Raw genomic sequence first — 18,573 nt, forward strand, 5'->3', positions numbered from 1 at the left:
CCGGGGTGGACCGCTCGCCTGTGCATCGGTTGGGGACATCTCTGCGCTGCTGACCCGTCTCCACTCGAGATGGTCTCCTGCTGGCCCCACTATGAACTGGACTCTCACTATTATGTTAGATCCACTATGGACTGGACTCTCACACTATTATGTTGAATCCACTATGGACTGGACTCTCACTATTATGTTAGATCCACTATGGACTGGACTCTCACTATTATGTTAGATCCACTATGGACTGGACTCTCACACTATTATGTTAGATCCACTATGGACTGGACTTTCACTATTATGTTAGATCCACTATGGACTGGACTGTCACTATTATGTTAGATTCACTATGGACTGGACTCTCAATATTATGTTAGATCCACTATGGACTGGACTGTCACAATATTATGTGAGATCCACTATGGACTGGACTCTCACACTATTAACTAGATCCACTATGGACTGGACTCTCACACTATTATGTTAGATCCACTATGGACTGGACTCTCACACTATTATGTTAGATCCACTATGGACTGGACTCTCACACTATTATGTTAGATCCACTATGGACTGGACTCTCACACTATTATGCTAGATCCACTATGGACTGGACTCTCACACTATTATGCTAGATCCACTATGGACTGGACTCTCACACTATTATGTTAGATCCACTATGGACTGGACTCTCACTATTATGTTAGATCCACTATGGACTGGACTCACACTAATATGTTAGATCCACTATGGACTGGACTCTCACACTATTATGTTAGATCCACTATGGACTGGACTCTCACACTATTATATTAGATCCACTATGGACTGGACTCTCACACTATTATGTTAGATCCACTATGGACTGGACTCTCACACTATTATGTTAGATCCACTATGGACTGGACTCTCACAATATTATGTTAGATCCACTATGGACTGGACTCTCACTATTATGTTAGATCCACTATGGACTGGACTCACACTATTATGTTAGATCCACTATGGACTGGACTCTCACACTATTATGTTAGATCCACTATGGACTGGACTCTCACACTATTATGTTAGATCCACTATGGACTGGACTCTCACACTATTATGTTAGATCCACTATGGACTGGACTCTCACAATATTATGCTAGACCCACTCGACGTCCATTGCATCCGGTCTCCCCTAGATGGGGTGTTTTACCCACATATGCGGTCCTCTCCAAGGTTTCTCATAGTCATTCACATTGACGTCTCACTGGGGTTGTGAGTTTTTCCTTGCCTTTATGTGGGCTCTGTACCGCGGATGTCGTTGTGGCTTGTGCAGCCCTTTGAGACACTCTCGATTGAGGGCTATATAAATAAACATTGATTGATTGATTGATTGAGAGAACCTGAGCGGGCCTGTTGGATTAAATCCCGGCCGTCGGGGGGACACAATGAGGAGGCCTGCACGCAAGCTACGGCTAAGTGTCTTGAATTTTCTCCTCCCCGTCTTAATACTCTGCCTGTGGTCTAACCCCTCGTCCTACCCTGCTATGTTACAGACCACAAGGGCCAGACTGAAAGGGCGAGCGTTGGAGGAGCAGAGGGGGGGCCAGCGCTTACCAAGCGAGGGGTTGCCTAATCCTCCGAAGGCACTGCTTGAAAGGTTGCCCAGGCCGCCAAAGGAACTGGAGCGACTGAAAGGATCTGCAAAATGCCAAACAGGGATTAGCGAAAAGAAAGGGGAGGGGGGAGGGGGGGGAGGCTGGCGGGCGGCGGTCACCACCACACCGACCCATTCCGCTCGGCTTTTTTCTTACAAGCGAGCTTTTTTTTTCTTGTTTAGCGCTGCCAGCCCCGACTCTACGCCTCCTCGTACTACAGCGGCCAAGCCTCTCAGCGGGGTGTCTGTGACCCCGCCCCCCCCCCCCCCCCGTGTTAGTGCGACTACGCTGCTTAGCGGCGACGGGCGTGCTGGGAATGAGCAGAAAATGGACCGTCTGAAGGCAAAGGTGGGCCGGGGGGGGGGGGGGGACAGAAAACATGGAAGGGTGTGGTCACACTCGTCATAATGTTCACCGTACGCGGGTGAACACGTTGCTTTACCCAGCGTCCACGGGGGATCAAAACACCTGAAGTGTGTGGAAGGAATATACATCTACAAACCCCGTTTCCATATGAGTCGGGAAATGGTGTTAGATGTAAATATAAACGGAATACAATGATTTGAAAATCATTTTCAAGCCATATTCAGTTGAATATGCTACAAAGACAACATATTTGATGTTCAAACTGATAAACTTTTTATTTTTGCGCAAATAATTATTAACTTTAGAATTTGATGCCAGCAACACGTGACAAAGAAGTTGGGAAAGGTGGCAATAAATACTGATAAAGTTGAGGAATGCTCATCAAACACTTATTTGGAACATCCCACAGGTGTGCAGGCTAATTGGGAACAGGTGGGCGCCATGATTGGGTATAAAAGTAGATTCCATGAAATGCTCAGTCGTTCACAAACAAGGACGGGGCGAGGGTCACCACTTTGTCAACAAATGTGTGAGCAAATTGTTGAACAGTTTAAGAAAAACCTTTATCAACCAGCTATTGCAAGGAATTTAGGGATTTCACCATCTACGCTTCGTAATATCATCAAAGGGTTCGGAGAATGTGGAGAAATCACTGCACGTAAGCAGCTAAGCCCGTGACCTTCCATCCCTCAGGCTGTATTGCATCGACAAGCCACATCAGTGTGTAAAGGATATCACCACATGGGCTCAGGAACACTTCAGAAACCCACTGTCAGTAACTACAGTTGGTCGCTACATCTGTAAGTGCAAGTTAAAACTCTCCAATGCGAGGCGAAAACCGTTTATCAACAACACCCAGAAACGCCGTCGGCTTGGCTGGGCCTGAGCTCATCTAAGATGGACTGATACAAAGTGGAAAAGTGTTCTGTGGTCTGACGAGTCCACATTTCACATTGTTTTTGGAAACTGTGGACGTCGTGTCCTCCGGACCAAAGAGGAAAAGAACCATCCGGATTGTTCTGGGCGCAAAGTGTAAAAGCCAGCATGTGTGATGGTATGGGGGTGTATTAGTGCCCAATACATGGGTAACTTACACATCTGGGAAGGCACCATTAATGCTGAAAGGTACATACAGGTTTTGGATAGGGATGTCCGATAATGGCTTTTTGCCGATATCCGATATTCCGATATTGTCCAACTCTTTAATTACCGATACCGATATCAACCGATACCGATATCAACCGATATATACAGTCGTGGAATTAACACATTATTATGTCTAATTTGGACAACCAGGTATGGTGAAGATAAGGTACTTTAAAAAAAATAAAATAAAATAAAATAAGATAAATAAATTAAAAACATTTTCTTGAATAAAAAAGAAAGTAAAACAATATAAAAACAGTTACATAGAAACTAGTAATTAATGAAAATGAGTAACATTAACTGTTAAAGGTTAGTACTATTAGTGGAGCAGCAGCACGCACAATCATGTGTGCTTACGGACTGTATCCCTTGCAGACTGTATTGATATATATTGATATATAATGTAGGAACCAGAATATTAATAACAGAAAGAAACAACCCTTGTGTGTGAATGAGGAGGGAGGTTTTTTGGGTTGGTGCATTAATTGTAAGTGTATCTTGTGTTTTTTATGTTGATTTAATAAAAAAAAAAAAACAACAAAAAAAGAAACGATACCAATAATAAAAAAAACGATACCGATAATTTCCGATATAACATTTTAACGCATTTATCGGCCGATAATATCGGCAGGCCGATATTATCGGACATCCCTAGTTTTGGAGCAACATATGTGGCCATCCAAGCAATGTTACCATGGACGCCCCTGCTTATTTCAGCAAGACAATGCCAAGCCACGTGTTACATCAACGTGGCTTCATAGTAAAAGAGTGCGGGTACTAGACTGGCCTGCCTGTAGTCCAGACCTGTCTCCCATTGAAAATGCGTGAAGCCTAAAATAGCAGAAGGGAGACCCCCGGACTGTTGAACAACTTAAGCTGTACATCAAGCAAGAATGGGAAAGAATTCCACCTGAGAAGCTTCAAAAATGTGTCTCCTCAGTTCCCAAACCTTTACTGAGTGTTGTTAAAAGGAAAGGCCATGTAACACAGTGGTGAACATGCCCTTTCCCGACTACTTTGGCACGTGTTGCAGCCATGAAATTCTAAGTTAATTATTATTTGCAAAAAGTTTATGAGTTTGAACATCAAATATGTTGTCTTTGTAGCATATTCAACTTAATATGGCTTGAAAAGGATTTGCAAATCATTGTATTCCGTTTATATTTACATCTAACACCATTTCCCAACTCATATGGAAACAGGGTTCGTATAAAGAAGTTATTGGTGTGTTTAGTGGGACATACAAAAGTTAAGTTGGAGAAAATGTGTTAGTTTATAAATCAGTTAATGTTTCCGTGTGGCCCGGTAGCAAATGCGTCTCGGACCGGTACCGGTCCCCGCACCGGTGGTTGGGGACCGCTGGTTTAAACGAGTGGAAGCACCAGACAACACAGGTGGATGTTACTCCACTTGCAAACAAACTCTAATGTGGTTCAAGTCCAAATATGAACGCTACACAGACTTGTGTTAAAACAACAACATTTCACAAACTTACAAGGTGTGTCAGAAAAGTTCCAGAACTGTTAACCCCGTTGTGTGGGTTCTTGCCACAAACCCAGACCATCAACGAGCAAAGTGCTGGTTTGCTATAGTTCAATGCACTAGACAACACACCTGCTCACAATTCCTTGAGCATCCGAGGAACACATTGGTGTGACGCAGCACACCTCCCTGCTCACCCGGCATGGAGCTGTGTGATTGTGTTCTAGTTCCCAAACTCATCATGTCTACCCGGTTTGAACTCGGGATGGGTAACGAGTTCGCTCCTTTCACAGGCACTGACCAAATTTCGTCTGCTGATTCACGTAAAATCAAATGGTTTCTTAGTTTGTTACCTTTGTTGCACTTGACGTATTGGTCGGTCGCGGACTCACTTGGCGGACTAAGTCAAACTGCCCCTGGGTAATGTAGCAGTTTTTCATGCCGACAAAGCGAGTATCCCTGATAGAAAATGCTGGAATGTAAAGTAAAGGTAAAGTTTCCAAAATGCAAATTTAAATTGGATAACGCTTTTATGTTAAAATACCGAACAGATGTTTACCTTATCCCAATAAACATCTGTTCAGTATTTCAACATAAAAGTGTTTGATTTTTTTTAAATGTCTAAACAACCTCGCGCCAACATATCTCTCCGACCTCCTTCAGCCTTACTGCCCCACCCGATCCCTAAGATCAGCCGATCAGCTGCTACTGACGGTCCCAGACACAAGGCTGAAGCTTAGAGGTGACAGAGCTTTCGCCGCTGCTGCTCCCAAGCTCTGGAACGACCTACCTCTGCGTGTTAGACAAGCCTCCTCTCTTCCTGTTTTCAAATCTCTCTTAAAAAACATACTTTTATTCCATGGCTTTTAACACTGAGTGATATCCATCCTGCAATGGCGCCCCCTAATACACCTGCTGTGAACCTGTTTTTATGTTTTAGTTATTTTATTTATTTATCGTGTTGTTTGTGTTGTGTTGTGTTTGCTCGGTTCTCGTATTATCTTTTAACCTGCCCATTGTACAGCACTTTGGCTACCCCTGTGGTAAATTTTAAATGTGCTTTATAAATAAAGTTGATTTGATTGTGAGGCATTAAAAGCCACAAAATGCAACGGGTCCATCAGACCCACAAACGCTGGCTGAGTAACAACGATATGAACGTTGCACGGAAAATTTCTCTGCCAGTTTCCGCATCCCACAGGGATTCTTCTTTTGTGTTTCTGCACCTGCGGTTCCCACACAAGGTTGCAACATTGTTTGTCAACACTGCCTGCTCTCATTTTCTCGCACATTTGACCCTCTGATGTTCTGTGTACCTACACGCTGTCCTCCTCCTGTCTAGGCCTGCTGTGTGTGTGTGTGTGTGTGTGTGTGATGTTTACCTTATCCCAATAAACATCTGTTCAGTATTTTAACATAAAAGTGTTTGATTGTGAGGCATTAAAAGCCACAAAATGCAACGGGTCCATCAGACCCACAAACGCTGGCTGAGTAACAACAATATGAACGTTACACAAGGGTTAAATTACACACTCTTGTGAGTTCACGAGTGGCACGGTGTGAAAGGGATAGAAAGCAAAAGGAAATAATGAAAACAATTTTTGGAACAAGGAATTACTTACACTTACCAGCCAAATGGCTAGGAGGCAGGAAACCACTGGGGTGGGGGGCGGGTCCATATGGAGAGGGGGTTGGATGGCCTGAGCCTATCAAAGCAGAGAGGACATTACGATTGTTATTTTACAATCCAAAAAATTAGCTTCAGTTTATGTAACTGGGTGATTCTGTAGTGGATTGTCCGACGCTTAAACAGCAACAAAAGTCAATTTAGTACAACAAGTTTATTTACTCATAGTCAAAAGTGCATAAGTTGGATTGTTTTGTCCCTGCAAACAAACGGCCGTCCTCCGGAGGACACACAAAAAGCAATCTCTCTCTAGCCCTGGTCTCCTGGGCATTTTTATCTGTTTCCTCGTGCGTCAGTCTGTTTTTCCTTGTGCGTCATGATTTTGTGGTCTTCGACATGTTTGTTTTGCAACATCCTTGAATCCCTTAACCATACTTAGACAATCAAAACATTCTGTAGACAGGTTGGCACGACTTAATATTCACTTTTGTCCCACACCCGGTCCATTCAATGTCACAAAAAAAAAATAAAAAAATGAGCGTACATTCTTGACAGACATGAAATATAGTTCAAAGGTCAGAAATTCTACTACATACCCCCCCTTCCAGGGTTCTAGAACCCTGGACCATACCGATTTCTGACGTAGACCACTAACTTAACTCTCTACCACAGATAGAGGCAAAAACCTCAATGTTTTTATACGAGGCGAAATTCCTCTATGACCCTCCTACAGAGCGATCGCTGTTACCAGCCTGCAGTAAAACCATCTCACAGAACACAATTAGTGGCCTACCCTTTGATTTAGTAAAGGAATTCTACTACAATTCCACTGTTCAAAATTAGATATGCATATTTGGGTTTCAACGACATAGTCAATACATGGTGCAAATTGTATTTGAATTCTAGCACAAACAATGTTTTCCTCAAGGCAACGTAGCGCTCTGGCTCAGGGCTAATGTCGCTCCACGAATTGAAGCTGCGGATATCGGCAAAAAAGCCATTATCGGACAACTCTAGTCTTTGGTTTGAACTCACGACCTACCCATCTCAGGGCGGACACTCTAACCACAAGGCCATGTAAGCAAGGTTGGGCATATCGATACTAATATCGAAAGTAATGATACCAAGTATAGCGTCAGCTATTGTCGATACTACAGTATCATTACTAAAGACTAAATCTTTTGTCATTTTTTACAAACTCAGGAAATAGTAGCCAAAATTAACTTTATTTTACAGTCTGTGTCACGGCGCGGATTCGAACCCGCTTCCCTCCTGCTACTGACTGTCACAGTCCCTCCTCTGGCTGCTCGCCCGGACACGCCCCCGCTCACGCTGAGCGCAGCACGCCCACGCAGCGACAAGCCTGCACACAATCGGCAATCCGCACACCTTGGACTGATGAGGGCGAGCTGGATAAAGGACCAGTGGACCCTAGGATCCATGCAGGAACTTAGTTTACCCTCTTTGGATACCTTTCTCTATGGTGCTACACTTCCGTCGCCCTGAAAGTGAGCTGTGCGTCTCACTTCTCCCTGGATCTCCCTCTGGACTCTTGACTGCCTCCCTCGTTCCTCGACTACTCGCTCGCCCCGGACTCTGACGCCTCTCTCTGCCCCACGGACCTCACGCGAATCTCGGATCCCTCCTGCGTTGCCCTCGTTGGTTTTGTCACACACATACACTCTTGGATTTTGTCACACACCATTTTATAGTTTATTAGTATTGTTAATTATTTTATATATATATATATACACTACCGTTCAAAAGTTTGGGGTCACCCAAACAATTTTGTGGAATAGCCTTCATTTCTAAGAACAAGAATAGACTGTCGAGTTTCAGATGAAAGTTCTCTTTTTCTGGCCATTTTGAGCGTTTAATTGACCCCACAAATGTGATGCTCCAGAAACTCAATCTGCTCAAAGGAAGGTCAGTTTTGTAGCTTCCGTAACGAGCTAAAGTGTTTTCAGATGTGTGAACATGATTGCACAAGGGTTTTCTAATCATCAATTAGCCTTCTGAGCCAACGAGCAAACACATTGTACCATTAGAACACTGGAGTGATAGTTGCTGGAAATGGGCCTCTCTACACCTATGTAGATATTGCACCAAAAACGAGACATTTGCAGCTAGAATAGTCATTTACCACATTAGCAATGTATAGAGTGTATTTCTTTCAAGTTAAGACTAGTTTAAAGTTATCTTCATTGAAAAGTACAGTGCTTTTCCTTCAAAAATAAGGACATTTCAATGTGACCCCAAACTTTTGAACAGTAGTATATATATATATATATATATATATATATATATACATACATATATATATATATATATATATATATATATATATATATATATATATATATATATATATATATATATATATATATATATATATATATATATATATATATATATATATATATATATATATATATATGTTAACTATATATATATAATAAATAATTGAACATTAAGCCCCCTGTTGTCTGTTGCCGTCACCTCCCTTAGTCAAACATAACAGTTTGTACATTCAAAAGGAAATTACTGAAATATTGAATTGATATTATTACATCGCCATCCTGTATTGTTGTCTCATTATAATAGAGTTCAACAATTGAATCACTGAATGGTCGTGAAAATCTGATTACCCTTTTTTACTACCTAATTGCAAATACAATATGAATATGATTGTGTTTATAGGATTGCACAGTCAAAGTGACTACACATACATAGTATGTCCAAATGATATCTTCCTATTGATATCCCTGATACCCCTCCATCTCATCCAGGTGCTGAAAGACCCCACTGACCTGTTGAGAAGAGTGGTCGTGCGAGGTCGTGGGGGTACGGGAAGCCCGGGAAGACGCCCGGAGCTGGGGGCCGGCTGAACAGGTCTAGCTTCCCATTCATGTCCAGCTTGTGGGGGTCCAGCTGCATTTGCTGTGTTTGAGCAGGGCACACACAAGGAGAAAGGAAGTTAGAGCTCCGATACAGAGAAACCCAACATTGGTTTCATCCTCGCTACTTGGTTCAGAAGAACTTCATGTCTCTAGTTATGACCTCGGGGAACATTTGAAGTGTGTAGCACTTGGCTTCATCGTAACCACAGTGGGAGACGAGGAAAGGCCTCTTTTAATGTTCATAAACTTACAATGGGCGATACGGCCTTTTATTAATATCTCCATATTTTTAGTCCATGTCACGATACACGATATATATCTCCATATTTAGCCTTGAATGAACACTTGATGCATATAATCACAGCAGTATAATGATTCTATGTGTCTACATTCAAACATTCTTCTTCATACTGCATTAATATATGCTACTTTTAAACTTTCATGCAGAGAGGGAAACCACAACTAAAAGTGTATTTATGAAACAGTTATTAAGCAGTGGCACAAACATTCATGTCATCTCCAAAACAGAAAGTGACAGATTGTCAGAGACATTTTAAAACAAGCTATGAGTGCACTTTTGTGCATGATGTCACTAAGATGACATATCAAAACTACACTCAATTAAAGTGCACTTTTTGTACAGAACGCCACTACTATAGTTTAAAACAAATAAAGTGCACTTTTGTGCATGATGTCACACAAGATATGTCAATAAGTGTCAAATAAAAATGAGCTGCATAATAGGAAATCAAATAGTGTATGTCCTTCACTATGTGGTAGGTTCCTGCGCACTATTATGTTAGATCCACTATGGACTGGACTCTCACACTATTATGTTAGATCCACTATGGACTGGACTCTCACTATTATGTTAGATCCACTATGGACTGGACTCTCACTATTATGTTAGATCCACTATGGACTGGACTCTCACACTATTATGTTAGATCCACTATGGACTGGACTCCCACTATTATGTTAGATCCACTATGGACTGGACTCTCACTATTATGTTAGATCCACTATGGACTGGACTCTAACACTATTATGTTAGATCCACTATGGACTGGACTCCCACTATTATGTTAGATCCACTATGGACTGGACTCACACTATTATGTTAGATCCACTATGGACTGGACTCTCACACTATTATGTTAGATCCACTATGGACTGGACTCCCACTATTATGTTAGATCCACTATGGACTGGACTCTCACACTATTATGTTAGATCCACTATGGACTGGACTCTCACTATTATGTTAGATCCACTATGGACTGGACTCTCACTATTATGTTAGATCCACTATGGACTGGACTCTCACACTATTATGTTAGATCCACTATGGACTGGACTCTCACTATTATGTTAGATCCACTATGGACTGGACTCCCACTATTATGTTAGATCCACTATGGACTGGACTCTCACACTATTATGTTAGATCCACTATGGACTGGACTCCCACTATTATGTTAGATCCACTATGGACTGGACTCTCACACTATTATGTTAGATCCACTATGGACTGGACTCCCACTATTATGTTAGATCCACTATGGACTGGACTCTCACACTATTATGTTAGATCCACTATGGACTGGACTCTCACACTATTATGTTAGATCCACTATGGACTGGACTCTCACTATTATGTTAGATCCACTATGGACTGGACTCTCACACTATTATGTTAGATCCACTATGGACTGGACTCTCACTATTATGTTAGATCCACTATGGACTGGACTCTCACACTATTATGTTAGATCCACTATGGACTGGACTCTCACACTATTATGTTAGATCCACTATGGACTGGACTCTCACTATTATGTTAGATCCACTATGGACTAGACTCTCACACTATTACCGTATTTCCTTGAATTGGCGCAGGGAATATAGTATTCGCACGTCTAGAATTACTGCCGGGTCAAACTCGTTTCTCAAAATAATTAACGCATGCTTGGCCTTATCGCCGGTTTATTATTGAAGCTGGATCTAATTCGTTTCGCAAAATATTAATTTTATTATCGCATGTCTATAATTTTCACCGGGTCAAACTCGTTTCGCAAAATATTTAGCATATGGCTAGAACTTCCACCGGGTCAAATTCGTTACGTCACGAGTGACGCTTTACCTGTCCTCATTTTCAAAATGGAGGAAGCTGCTTTCAGTAGTTTACAATCGCACAAAGGAAAAAAGATAAAGAGTTATTCAGTAGGATTTAAGGTCCAAGCTATTGAATACCGGTACAGTATGTTAAAGAGAACAGTAAGCAGCTATGTTTTATTAATATACCGTAGCTGCGTGTGTCAAATACTGTATAAGTCATTAAATGACTCCCGCCTCCTGGTGGTAGAGGGCGCTGCCGCGCTAGTGATCCTTCTTGCGACTTCCGGTACTGCAGAAGAAGTGAACACACGCAGCAAGAGATTTTTTTTTCTTCCTTCTAACAAGGAGGATTACATACCGGTATCTAAAATAAAACAGTTTTCTAAACTGGACTTTCAATGGAAGCAGCAGGTAATAATTAAAGGAATATCTCCATCGAAACAGAGAGACTTTTAAAACGGAAGAAAGAAAATAAGGAAGACTTCTATAAACAAGTTATCGATGCTTTTGGTCAGAAGGAGCTGCAAATGGACTCCATTTATAAGTACAGGTAAGACCATAATAACGTTTTTTTTAATTAAATGTGCTTTTCATGATGGTATGCTTACATCACACTCAAAGCGCACGCCTAAATTTTATGGATTCCTTTTGGTAAACGCCGGAGTGAGAAGAGGTTTTAAAATAATTACCGCATGCACGGCCATCCCGCCGGCTTCCGGTAAACGCAGGTGTGACAGGAGGTTTTAAATTAATTAACGCCCCTGCGGCTATTCAAGGAAATACGGTATGTTAGATCCACTATGGACTGGACTCTCACACTATTATGTTAGATCCACTATGGACTGGACTCTCACACTATTATGGGGGGTTTATTAAATTATTATTATTATTTTTTTAAATAAATAAATACAATCATGTGTGCTTACGGACTGTATCCCTGCAGACTGTATTTATCTATATTGATATAGAATGTATATATTGTGTTCGCGGCCTGGTGGTTGGGGACCACTGATGTGGGGTGGGGGGTTTATTTAAACAAATTTTTTTTTATTTTTTAAATAAATAAATACAATCATGTGTGCTTACGGACTGTATCCCTGCAGACTGTATTGATCTATATTGATATAGAATGTATATATTGTGTTCGCGGCCCGGTGGTTGGGGACCACTAATGTGGGGGGGGGGGTTTATTTAAAATTTTTTTTTTTTTTTTTTTTAAATAAATAAATACAATCATGTGTGCTTACGGACTGTATCCCTGCAGACTGTATTGATCTATATTTATATAGAATGTATATATTGTGTTCGCGGCCCGGTGGTTGGGGACCACTGATGTGGGGGGGGGGTTATTTAAAATTTTTTTAATTTTTTAAATAAATAAATACAATCATGTGTGCTTACGGACTGTATCCCTGCAGACTGTATTGATCTATATTGATATAGAATGTATATATTGTGTTTTTTATGTTGACTGCATAAATTTTTTTTTTTTTAAATTCTTGTGCGGCCCGGTACCAATCGGTCCGCGGACCGGTACCGGTTGGGGACCACTGATGTAGGGGTCCTTTTTAAAGAGATAAACTTCACATATTATAATAACAATTTTTTTAAATTTTAAACTGGAAAATAAATGTCATCATTTCAGATTATTTTTCAAATATGTCTGGAATAATTTTTCTGTGACAGCAAAAACAAATGTCATCTCACGCACCTTCATTTTCTGCTGGTGGTGGTAGATCTGCCACGCGATCTGGACATGCACTGCACACCACTTGCCAGGTTTCTACACATTTAGAGAGAAATTGATGTTAGCCAACCGGGCTTTGAAAAGACTAAACTAAAAACGGATGCTGGTGTAAATCATTTCTGGCCAAACTACAAAGTGGGAACTCATCTTGGCTTTCAACTATGCGCTGGAAGGGGAATAAAAAATCCCATACTTGACATGAAATGTAACCTTAAATGCAGCCGTCTGCATTCTTTTGGTCAGTGATTGTTGTGGAATGTTTTTGACTTTGTGGCCTGGCCAGAGAAATGAAGCATTATAGAGGAAAGACACAAAGCAGCCACTTACTCGAACGTTTGTCCGGAATGGATCCGTTATCTGTGTGAGAAAGCAGACAATAAATATCACCAATCGTCGTCATCAACAGTTGGACAAAGTGGGAAATAAACGGATTCTCATCCAGCTGGCTTGTCATGTTAGCTCCTGTCATCTTCTCTGCACCACCCAAGAATTTCCCAGAGAGACAAAAAGGTTTAAACTAGAGAATGACTGTTGAGAAACAAGTCTTCCACCCATTTTCTGTTGGTCACAGATCTTTGCCTAGACCAGGGGTGTCAAAACTCGCATGGAGGAAAAATCTATTCCCACCTGGGTCAGACTGGTAAAAAATCATCATAACAACTTAAAAATACAACTACAACAACTTTAGATTGCTTTCTTTGTTTTACTTTGGCCCAAAATAGAACAAGCACATTCTGAAAATGTGCATATCACAATATAAAGAATATAAATACAATATAACATACAACCATAAACGTGGATGCATATGCAAAAGTGCAATATATTTATCTGTACAGTAATCTATTTATTTATATCTGCACCTTATTGCTCTTTAATCCTGCACTACCATGAGCTAATGCAACAAAATGTCGTTCTTATCTGTACTGTAAAGTTCAAATTTGAATGACAATAAAAAGGAAGTCTAAGTCTAATAATCCGCCTGACAAAACACTTCAATTTAGTTGAGAATTCTAAGGAAATAAAAGTTGCATAATTAAGAACACAATGAACTTTGACTTTATCAAAGTGTATCTACAAAGCCCTTAAATTGTAAGGGATGGAACAAAATACTAAAAAAAATATAATTGAAAAACTCTTCTGGATATTCTGTATTTATGTTATTCACATGTGAATAATGCTGTATAATAGACTGTATTTATATTATTCACATGTGAATAATGCTGTATAATAGACTGTATTTATATTATTCACATGTGAATAATGCTGTATAATAGACTGTATTTATATTATTCACATGTGAATAATGCTGTATAATAGACTGTATTTATGTTATTCACATGTGAATAATGTTGTATAATAGACTGTATTTATATTATTCACATGTGAATAATGCTGTATAATAGACTGTATTTATATTATTCACATGTGAATAATGCTGTATAATAGACTGTATTTATATTATTCACATGTGAATAATGCTGTATAATAGACTGTATTTATGTTATTCACATGTGAATAATGTTGTATAATAGACTGTATTTATATTATTCACATGTGAATAATGCTGTATAATAGACTGTATTTATATTATTCACATGTGAATAATGCTGTATAACAGACTGTATTTATATTATTCACATGTGAATAATGCTGTATAATAGACTGTATTTATGTTATTCACATGTGAATAATGTTGTATAATAGACTGTATTTATATTATTCACATGTGAATAATGCTGTATAATAGACTGTATTTATATTATTCACATGTGAATAATGCTGTATAATAGACTGTATTTATATTATTCACATGTGAATAATGCTGTATAATAGACTGTATTTATGTTATTCACATGTGAATAATGTTGTATAATAGACTGTATTTATATTATTCACATGTGAATAATGCTGTATAATAGACTGTATTTATGTTATTCACATGTGAATAATGCTGTATAATAGACTGTATTCATTTCCTTAAGGTAGCAATAACGCTCTGTAGGGCTTTTTTAAAATTTGCCGTCATAGAAGAAGACCAACAACGTTTGTTACTGTAATAGTCTAATGCCAGTAAGATGTTGAACGTGCCAGTCCTATTTCATGTAGAGCCTGGTATTTAAAGAAAATTGAATATATAGTGCAGTGTTTGTTTATTCCAGGGATTAGATTTACAAGGTGAAACTAATATTAAGATATTTCAAGTCTTATTTTGATATAATTTTGATGACTACGGCTTACGTTTTATGAAAACCTCAAATTGAAAATCTCAGAAAATGTTGGGTTTTCAAAAACTGTAAGCCATGATCATCCACATTATAACAAATACAGGATTGACATATTTCACTTAGCATGGAATTACTTTATATTATATATTAGTTTCACATTTTAACTTGAATTGCTTAAATGAATGGACTTTTGGTGTCATGATCCGTGGTCCGGATCATGTTTTTGTTATGCTCTGTTAGTTTTGGACTCCCTTAGTTCCTGTTTTTGTGCACCCTTGTTAGTTGCCATGGTTAATTATTATTTACACCTGCCTCTGATTAGTGTTCGGCACGTTCACCTGCATGTTTTTAAATCTGCCGTCATAGAAGAAGACTAACAACGTTTGTTAATGTGATAGTCTAATGCCAGTAAGATGTTGAACTTGTTGAACGTCCTATTTCATGTAGAGCCTGGTATTTAAAAAAAATTGAATATATAGTGCAGTGTTTGTTTATTCCAGCGATTAGATTTACAAGGTGAAACTAATATTAAGATATTTCAAGTCTTATTTTGATATAATTTATTTATATAATTATGAAAACCTCAAATTGAAAATCTCAGAAAATGTTGGATTTTCAAAAACTGTAAGCCATGATCATCCACATTATAACAAATACAGGATTGACATATTTCACTTAGCATGAAATTACTTTATATTATGTATTAGTTTCACATTTTAACTTGAATTGCTTAAATGAATGGACTTTTGGTGTCATGATCTGTGGTCCGGATCATGTTTTTGTTATGCTCTGTTAGTTTTAGACTCTCTTAGTTCCTGTTTTTGTGCACCCTTGTTAGTTGCCATGGTTACTTATCATTTCCACCTTAGTGTTCGGCACATTCACCTGCTGCCGAGCACTAATCAGAGAGCTATTTATTCTCGTTGCTCGCCACACTCGGTCTGGCGTCATTGTTTGCTTCATGCCTTGCCGCGTAAGTCTTGTTTGTTTCATGCCACAGTTCCCTGAGTACTGCTTGTCCCTAGTCCATGCTAAGAGTTAGCTTTAGCTCCAAGTGCGATCAGCGCGTCGGGCCTTCGCCTTGTCTTCCTTGTGTTTGTACCTCTTTGAGAGTTAATAATTAAATCGTGTTCCTACCTCACGCTGTCGTCCGGAGTTGTCCCTCTGCATCCCGGGAGAACAACCCCGCAGTAAGCTGCGACCCAAACCGTGACATTTGGACGATATTACATTTTTTGGAGTTTCACCTATAGTTGTCTATTTAATTTTAATATTTGGTGGTGTTCGAAATAGACATGTAGAATCGATAAAACTAAATCGCTAGCGTGTAAATGGTATTTTCAATGTAAATGAGCATCGAGCTGGTGTTTTTGTTCAAATGCATTACATTCGTGTTGGATGTCACAGAGAAATTATTTTTTATTGTATGTAAATTACTATCACATGTGAATAATGCTGTATAATAGAGTGTATTTATGTTATTTACATGTGAATAATGCTGTATAATAGAGTGTATTTATGTTATTTAAATGTGAATAATGCTGTATAATAGACTTTATTTATATTATTCACATGTGAATAATGCTGTATAATAGACTGTATTTATATTATTCACATGTGAATAATGCTGTATAATAGACTGTATTTATATTATTTACATGTGAATAATGCTGTATAATAGACTGTATTTATATTATTCACATGTGAATAATGCTGTATAATAGACTGTATTTATATTATTTACATGTGAATAATGCTGTATAATAGACTGTATTTATGTTATTCACATGTGAATAATGTTGTATAATAGACTGTATTTATGTTATTCACATGTGAATAACGCTGCATAATAGACTGTATTTATGTTATTCACATGTGAATAACGCTGCATAATAGACTGTATTTATATTATTCACATGTGAATAATGCTGTATAATAGACTGTATTTATATTATTCACATGTGAATAATGCTGTATAATAGACTGTATTTATGTTATGCACATGTGAATAATGCTGTGTAATAGACTGTGTTTATATTATTCACATGTGAATAATGCTGTATAATAGACTGTATTTATATTACTCACATGTGAATAATGCTGTATAATAGACTGTATTTATATTATTCACATGTGAATAATGCTGTATAATAGACTGTATTTATGTTATTCACATGTGAATAATGCTGTATAATAGACTGTAGAAATAATTTTTTTATCGTATGTAAATTACATTACATTAGCTTTAAATATAAATGATCAGTTTTTTAGTGCTTTCTTCACTGAAAACGTATCTGTGAGCTAGCAAGTAGAGACTGAACATTAGCAGGAGCGGAATAGAACACTTTAGTACATTTTTGTCAAAAAAAACCATACTGTTCCTGAGATCTTTATCACACTTGTTTTGTTTATTTTATTTTATTTTATTCTTTTTTTCTTTGGTCAGTGGTCAACAAAATAAACAAACTATTGTACATTCATAAATTGAAAATGTTTTGTGGTGGCACACCGTTATTAGAGGTGTCCAGATACAACTTTTTTTTTACTTCCGATACGAAACCAATATATCGGAGCAGCCTTGAGTATTGTCCGAGACCGATATTATTCTGTTACCGTATTTTTCGGATTATAAATCGCAGTTTTTTTTCATAGTTTGGCCGGGGGTGCGATTTATACTCTGGAGCGATTTATGTGTGAAATTATTAACACATTACCGTAAAATATATCAAATAATCAAATAAAATAAATAAAAATAAAAAATATAAAAAAATAAATAAATAAAGTAAAAAATTAAAAATATATAAAAATAAAATATCAAATAATCAAATATCAAATAATATTATTTATAATATTTATAATATTATTTATTTAAATATCAAATAATATTATTTATCTCATTCACGTAAGAGACTAGGCGTATATTAGCAATCGTCACACACACAAGGGGGAAGTGCATTGTGAAAAAAAAGATGCTACCTGCTACTACTTCCGTACCCATGAAAATGTATCATTTCAACATTGGCGGTAACTTACAAAAACTGAGAACAAAAATGGCACTGAAAAGGAAATCATATACTTATCGTTATTTATGCCTCATATAACGTACACTTATTCAGCCAGTTGTTCACTATTCTTGATTTATTTTAAATTGCCTTTCAAATGTCTATTCTTGGTGTTGGCTTTTATCAAATACATTTACCCCAAAAAATGCGACTTATATATGTTTTTTTACTTCTTTATTATGCATTTTTGGCCGGTGCGATTTATACTCCGGAGCGAATTATAATCCGAAAAATACGATATATCAGCACGAATTGCAGAGCACATACTT

At 38.3% G+C, this 18,573-nt stretch overlaps 1 protein-coding gene across 5 annotated transcripts in view; it reads right to left on the minus strand.

The window, feature by feature from the left end:
- fbrsl1 (fibrosin-like 1) overlaps positions 1–18,573 on the minus strand; it is a 178,000-nt gene that overhangs the window by 8,340 nt on the left and 151,087 nt on the right. For 3 of the 5 annotated variants that reach the window (XM_062051648.1, XM_062051649.1, XM_062051652.1), the window contains 5 exons: positions 13,345–13,374; positions 12,982–13,053; positions 9,063–9,192; positions 6,248–6,331; positions 1,591–1,674 (listed from right to left, as the gene is read on the minus strand). In XM_062051648.1, coding sequence (XP_061907632.1) covers positions 1,591–1,674; positions 6,248–6,331; positions 9,063–9,192; positions 12,982–13,053; positions 13,345–13,374 — 400 coding nt within the window. The remainder of the gene's footprint in view (positions 1–1,590; positions 1,675–6,247; positions 6,332–9,062; positions 9,193–12,981; positions 13,054–13,344; positions 13,375–18,573) is intronic. The other 2 variants (XM_062051651.1, XM_062051650.1) reach the window with 2 other exon arrangements.

Source organism: Entelurus aequoreus, linkage group LG06, assembly GCF_033978785.1.
Source record: "Entelurus aequoreus isolate RoL-2023_Sb linkage group LG06, RoL_Eaeq_v1.1, whole genome shotgun sequence".
Classification (NCBI taxonomy): domain Eukaryota; kingdom Metazoa; phylum Chordata; class Actinopteri; order Syngnathiformes; family Syngnathidae; genus Entelurus; species Entelurus aequoreus.